This window comes from Euphorbia lathyris, chromosome 2, assembly GCF_963576675.1.
Source record: "Euphorbia lathyris chromosome 2, ddEupLath1.1, whole genome shotgun sequence".
Lineage (NCBI taxonomy): Eukaryota > Viridiplantae > Streptophyta > Magnoliopsida > Malpighiales > Euphorbiaceae > Euphorbia > Euphorbia lathyris.
Genome location: NC_088911.1, coordinates 103,663,685 through 103,671,180, shown reverse-complemented (window position 1 = coordinate 103,671,180; position 7,496 = coordinate 103,663,685). Strand labels below are relative to the sequence as shown.

Below are 7,496 nucleotides of genomic sequence, written 5' to 3'. Positions count from 1 at the left end.
AATTGAGTTTTCACTTTCTATTTCGTATATCCTATTTTCAATTTATAAAAGTGTATTTTAGGATTAATTGGTAGTTTTTATTTATAAATTATTCTCTTAATCTCTTGGTGGATTTCAAGTTTCATGTCGAGTTCATCACTTAATGGATTTCAAGTTTCATGCCGAGTCAAATCTCTGTAGAATTTGTCAATTAATTAAGGATTTGAGAGAAATTTTTAAATGTTTTTCTATGTTAAAATAAAGATAATAATTTTTAGAGGATTTTTTGGACTCCAATTCAACCCCGATTTAATCTCGATTGAATCTTAAATTCCTAACCTTTTATTCTTACCGATTTTTTTGACCGGTCCGGTTTTAATAACTCGGGTTATACCTAAAATAAAATTCAATAAATTATTTGAAATTAACTCTAACTTCAATGTTATCAAGTTCATTTAATGATTTAATCCCCCAAAACCGTGGGTTTTAGCGTCATTCCCTTTCACATCACAAAATCAAAGGATGGTATTGGTGCGTATCGAACACCCTAGCGCACTTTAGCTACTAAATGACTATGGATTAATAGATTACTTTATGTCACACGAAAGAAATTCCCAGAAATTTCCCAATCTCTCACCATTCACAACTGTCAAGATTAGGGTTTCTGTCTATCTCTCTCGTTTATAACTGACTCCATTTTTTTTTTCCAGGCGAGATGAGATCTCTTATTTTCTGCCATAATAGGTTTTCATCTACTTCTTGAAATACGCTGATTCGGTATCGCACATATTCTTCACAGCACCAAACCGAAAGAACCAAAAGCTACGGCCACCGGGACGCATGGACGAAGGGGAGGGCGGAGATCATTTGGATCAGTTCCACCGGAACGAGGCCATTTCAGCTGTTGCAGATGATGGATTTTTGGGCGAAGAGGATGACGATTACGAGGATCTGTACAACGACGTCAATGTCGGTGAGGGTTTCTTGCAATCTCTTAGGAAAAATGAGGATTTAGGGTTTCAAAATCAAGATAGTAACAATAATAATATTAACAACGCTAACGTTGAGAAAAAAATCGAGTCACCTGCTGTAATAGCTCCAAATCCTAGTACTAGCTTGCCTGGAGAAAGTAGTGTTTCTAGGGTTTCTGGTTATGAAAGTCAAGTTTTTAAAGGGAGTGATACGGGCCAGAAAGTGCCCACCGCTGGGTCAGGTGGGCTTAGGGTTGAACTGGGGCAGAGTTCTGTTAAGGTGAGCGATATTGAACAGCAGACGAGTAACAATGCCAACGTCATTAGCAACAGTAACATCAATAATCTAAGTGCTCAAGGAAATATTGGTCAGCAATCTCATGGCAGTGTTGTTGCTACGGGGATTATGGGAAATGTACCCAATGAGAATATAGTTAGAAATTTAAATGGAGGAAATGTGGTTGGCAATGGTACTGGTGTTGTGGCTGTTGCTAGTGGGGGGGCTATTGGTAGTGGTGGAGGTGGTACTATATTGTTTGTGGGGGATTTGCATTGGTGGACAACTGATGCAGAGCTGGAGGCTGAGTTATGCAAGTATGGTGTGGTGAAGGAAGTGAAGTTTTTTGATGAGAAAGCTAGTGGAAAGTCGAAAGGATACTGTCAAGTTGAATTTTATGACCCTGCTGCAGCTGCTGCTTGTAAGGAGGGGATGAATGGGTATGTTTTTAATGGAAGGCCATGTGTTGTGGCTTTTGCATCGCCTTACAGTGTAAAGAGAATGGGAGAGGCTCAGGTTAACAGGAATCAACAGACGTCACAGACTGCACTTTCACAACCAAGAAGGGGGACCAACGATGGGGTAAAGAGTGGTCCTGCAGGTGGCGCTAGTACTGGAACTGGTAGTGCTATTGCAACTGGTGGGAATTATCAAGGTGGAGATGGGAATAGAGGATTCGGAAGAGGGAATTGGGGGAGAGGGAATGGGCAAGGGATGGGTGGTAGAGGGCCTGTTGGTCCAATGAGGAACAGGGCTGGTGGCATGGGTGGGAGAGGTATAATGGGGAATGCTGCAAATGGATTTGGCCAGGGAATGGGCGCCGCCCCTCCTCTATTGCATCCCAATTCGATGATGGGACAGGGTTTTGATCCAGCATTTGGACCCATGGGGAGAATGGGAAGTTATGTCGGTTTTCCTGGGGCACCTACGCCTCCATTTTCAGGAATTTTGTCTTCCTTCCCACCTGGTGGAGGTGTGGGGCTGCCTGGAGTAGCTCCTCATGTAAATCCTGCATTTTTTGGACGTGGAATGCCGATGGCTGGAATGGGAATGATGCAACCTAGTGGTGTCGATGGCCCTAACATGGGAATGTGGTCAGATCCTAGCATGGGTGGATGGGGAGGTGAAGAGCATGGTGGAGGTAGAGCTGGTGAGTCTAGTTATGCAGAGGAAGCTGCTTCTGATCATCAGTATGCTGAAGTAAGTCATGATAGAGGAGCTTGGCAGAACACAGTGAAGGAAAAAGATAGAACTTCGGAAAGAGACTGGTCTGGATCTTCTGATAGAAAGTACCGTGATGATAGGGAAGCAGGATATGATAGAGATGTACCTAGAGAAAAAGATTCTGGTGGTCCTGATCATGATTGGTCAGATAGAAGGCATCGTGATGACAGGGATGTTGGTAGAGAAAGGGAGAGAGAGCGTGAAAGAGACAGGGAACGTTCTAGAGATCGAGAGCGAGAACGAGAAAGAGACCGTGATCGGGACAGAGACCGTGATCGTTATAGAGAAGAGCGGGATAGATACTCTGATCATCACAGGTATAGGGACCGTGATGTAGAGCATGATGATGATTGGGATAGGAGTAGGTCATCAAGGACTCACAACAAATCAAGATTATCGCAAGAGGACGAGCATCGATCAAGATCAAGGGATGCTGATTATGGGAAGAGGCGGCGGCTTACTTCTGAGTAACTGGTTATATGCCTATTACTTTGGAAACTATTCCTTAGAAGCAAGTCAGAAAGCAAACAAACTTTGGTTTCGGGTTATTCATCCCAAGTCTCTTTCAAGAGGTGTTACTGGATTCTTCATTTCCTGGATGGCAGTTCTCAGTTCATTGTCTGAAGTTCTTTATATGCTTTCATCTCATGGCAGCATGGATCCCTTATGATGCAAAAAGAGTAAGTTCTTATATATCCATGCTCATGTATTGCTTATAATATTATGCTTTTTGAATAGGTTAATAGTCCTAAAAGTGTGTGGACTAATTCTGTGATGGTTATCTAGCATCAGTGTTCCATTTTCCTTTTTTTTTTTAACTGCTTCTGCAATACAGACCCATCAAATATTTGCAATAATTTTCTGTTTTTCAAATTGTTGCGAGTCTGACTATCACATTGACTTGTTATTTACCTTATCAATCGAAGTCTAGTCTACTAATTGGGTGTAGCTGTTGAAAATAATGTAAATTGGAGCTCAAATATAATCTCAACTTGTATGTTCTTTTTAGTTCACACTCAGAGCAATAAACTGTTAAAATGTAAGCTAGGATAGGAGTTTGAAAGGAAATATCTCTCGTTAGTTTGACTGGAATATCATTGGAAAAAGTTCTTCTAGTGCATTAAAAATACGAGGCCTTCTATTATTTTCCGGTGGATGTATTTTGTTGTGGATTTCAGGTGACTTGTGGTTTCTCATATTTTGAAATTAGGTGTTCTTTTAGGTGTCGTGGCACTTGCAGTAATGTATACTTCTAAAAAAGGAGGTTTCATCAGGTTATAGCACTCAGTATGCTTGTTAGGATATTGCCTGAAATAAGAGTTAAGATTAGACAAGTATGAACTCACTTAAACTGAGATTTGGATATTTGTATGTTAATGTGAAGATAGTGAGTTGTTTACCTTTTGTGTTAAATATTCGGTTCTTTCTGATGACATATTTGTTTTATTGTTAGTTTGAAGGGCATATATGATGTTGAGAACCAGAGGTGTTGGACAGAGTTCTGTGTTTTCCTTTGGAGATGATGGCGATATCAACTTGTGTATCGGGGACAATTACGTGGTGCCTTGGATGTAGAAGTGGAACTTTTGGTTTTAAAAGTTGTTAGCTTTGGTTAGACATTTGAATGTTTGAGTTAATAACAGTTGATGAAACAAATGTTGTGGATTATGTTATGGGTTAAACTTGCTGAGATGTGATAGGTTATATTACCTTATGAATATGTGATGTAATAGGAATTTAGATTAGAGGTTGTTACTGATGATGTTCCATGTTCTTATTAGCTAGCTGTTCTGTTGTATCCTCCTCCTCTGTTTTGTTTATACCTCCAGATTGGCCATGCAGTTTTTGTTGTATTTTTTTTTTCTTTTTACCATTTTAGTCAACGGCAGTTTTTTTAAAGCCCTGAGAATTGTACAAATACAATTTTGTATTATATGAATATGGCTGATCTGATTTTGTTCTATACAAAAAATGATGTTTATATCTGTACAATTTTGTATTACTGGTTCACTTTATTTGGTAAATCATTTTAAAGTTTTATTATTTCTTCCTTCTTATCTTATTTAACCTCTCATTCCCTCTATATCTATCTTACACTTCGGATTTTAAGGTCTTATTTTGTTCTTGATTTACATTTGTTACTTTTTGACAATTAAAGAGTAACATTTCGTTTTTGATGAAAAAAATGATTTTGTTACACTATTTGGCATTTCAATTCTTTTATAGTCTTTATATAGATGGCCAACTCTAGAATTTGATGTGTAAATTCGTAATAATAAGTTTTCCATCTAAATATAAAACAACAGAGAATTCTTGTGTTATACAAAAAATAAACCTAGCTCGTATATGTTAGGTTTGTTGTTGTTTTTTTTTTTTTTTTTTGTTTCTGTCCAAGCCAAAACAACCCTATTTTAGCTTGGACTGGAGAAAAAAAAAACATAAATCTTCATTTATTGGGAGTGCAATCTGTAAATAAAGGTGGAGGTGTAGGCAGGGGTAGAACCATCCTATAAAGGGTGATTTTTGACGATAAATAAAGGTGGAGGTGTAGGCATGGGCAGAACCATCCCTATAATTTTTTTACTGTTGAGATGCGTTGACACCCTTGTGCTTCCTTAGGTCCGCCTTTAGGCTCAGATAATAAGTGTTCCATTTTACTTGTCCCTAACCAGTTGATGTTTGCTTTCTTGTTCCATTATGATCTCGACTGGTTTGTAGATGGTGTTAGTGGGAAGCTGTTGGCCAATCTGGAGCATGATGTTATCATCTTTATGGTTGTCTGTCACCAGATTTGGACACCCTTGTGCTCCCTTATGTCCGCCTTTAGGCTCAGATAATAAGTGTTTCATTTTACGTGTTTTGATGGGTTTAAAAGTACTACATGTATCGTTACGCAGATCTAAAATTGTTTAAAGTTAGAATTTATGACATGATATTAGAGCTTCTTAGACCAAACAATCGAGGGTTCAAATCCTGGTAACCTTATTATTGGTGGAATTAAAAACACATGGTGAGATGGACATGTGTTATGTACGCTTCAAGCACAAGGGACAGTCGCGCGAGGGGGTGTGTCAGAGATTAATATAAAAGCTATTTTGGGCCTTAACTATCAACTTAAGTTTTTAGTTCAATTGATTCTATGACAGTTATAACTAACTAATGTGAAGAAATAAATGGTACGAGTATAAATGAACATATATTGTGTTATAAAGAGCACTATACTAAGTAGCAACCTGTGATTTTTTATTATTATTTTATGAACTAATTATGCATTATTGCTTTATTATCCAGGCTTGGGTCATTTTTAATTTCGTAGGTCCTTTGTGGGTTTAAGATGTTGGATTTGGAAGCAAAAGAGGAAGATTCATAATGATAAGAGAAGTTGGTGGACTTTTGATGTAATAGGACAGTGGTGTCAATAGTACTGCCACCTATTTTACCTTTCTCTTTTGATGGATTGTTCCCAATAATACAATGGTAATTTAGTCTTTTTTTAATTGCACGTTAAGACAATTCTATTTTGTTTTTCATAGCTATTTAAGGGAGTGTCTTTTTTCCTTTTAGATTATCTTATTCCGCATTTATTTCTGAAACATTGTGGCAGCTAGTTTACTTAAGCTTTTCAATATAATTTCTCATGCATCTTTTCATAGAATCTGTGAAGAATTTGTTCATTCTTGAATTGTTTATGAGAATGAGTGAGTAGTCGACTTATATGGCTTAGGAGAGAGAAAGAGAAGACCGTAGGTAATGACTTCTTAAACTTTGGGTATTTAATCTTTGATGTATTCTATAACATGAGCTTAATTTGAGCTTTGTGGTTGCACCGTTGATCTACTTATCCACCTTCGTTTGAGAAAATGAGGTTTATAAATGAATGGTTATAAAAGGTTTTAATTAATAAGAATATAGATGTTTGATTAGTTACAATAAAGCACAACGTTTGGCACGAAAGTGTTAGTGTTGTAATTCATAATGCTTAACTTAGATTTGATTGTCAAAATGCGTAGAGATATGGTTTGGATGAAGGTATAAGGCTGTATCACACCATCAAAGGATGGTATAGGTTTTCAAAAGATTCACCTGTTCAATCTCACTCTTATGGAAAAACAAAGGTGGAGGTTACTTACTTCACCTAACTCTCTGATGGCTCAAGTTTATAAAGATAGGTGCTACCCTAATTCTCACATTTTGAATGCCAAGGCTAAGAGTAATCCTAGCTTCTTATTGTCGAAAGTGCACTAGGTACAAGTGATAAAATGTAAGTAGATTCTCATCTCCACAAGGATAGAACATTCAAAAGTAAAAGGTATTTTTATATAACAACCAAGTTCTTAGAACATATAGTTTGGTGACTTAAATTAGGATTTGAATAACTAAGATTAAATGCAAGACGAATAGTAAATAAATCAGAGCTAATAATCATCATGAAAAATAAATTAAGAGCGGATCAAGATAAAAGAGAACAGACTGGAAGTGCAGCTAGACAGGTAGTGAACAAGCAAATTTCTCCCTAATGAATGATATTATAAGCATAGACCAAGGTATCTTTCGCTACTTTCACTTGAACCAGTTCTCCCACCTTCCCAAGATTCTTTAAGAGCATGCAAACTAATTTCTTTTATGTTTACACAACTCCTAAGCATTAAGACTTAAGAAAACATTCTAATGATAAGCTAGAAACCCTTGGCACATTATTAATAGTGTCTCCATCCTTAAGCAGTGTGTGCTAAATGGTGTTTCCATCTCCTAACCTGAGTCTCCTCGCAATTATTTGACTAACATATAGGTTAGATAGACCTATAATGAGTTACAGATCCATTTAACAATCATCTAAAGATATTTTCATTGAAATTAAGGAAGAAAATACTTACATCCACCAGCCTAAGACTGGCTTCAACTCGTAGGGTGACTACTCACTGATGTTCATATTCAACTTATGAAAAGGTATTTGAGAAAATTACAAAAGCACTAATGATTTTTGATAGATAATAATTGATAGATAAAATTACATATGTTCATAGCATCCTCACAAGGAGCTAATA

At 37.1% G+C, this 7,496-nt stretch overlaps 1 protein-coding gene across 1 annotated transcript; it reads left to right on the top strand.

Moving 5' to 3' along the window:
• Positions 1-556: 556 nt before the first annotated feature.
• On the top strand, positions 557-4,350 carry LOC136219247 (uncharacterized). The gene is made up of 2 exons (XM_066006574.1): positions 557-3,131; positions 3,905-4,350. Exon 1 carries the CDS (start codon positions 820-822, stop codon positions 2,920-2,922), a length of 2,103 nt encoding a protein of 700 aa, XP_065862646.1. The 5' UTR covers positions 557-819; the 3' UTR covers positions 2,923-3,131; positions 3,905-4,350.
• The last annotated feature ends 3,146 nt before the right edge of the window (positions 4,351-7,496 follow it).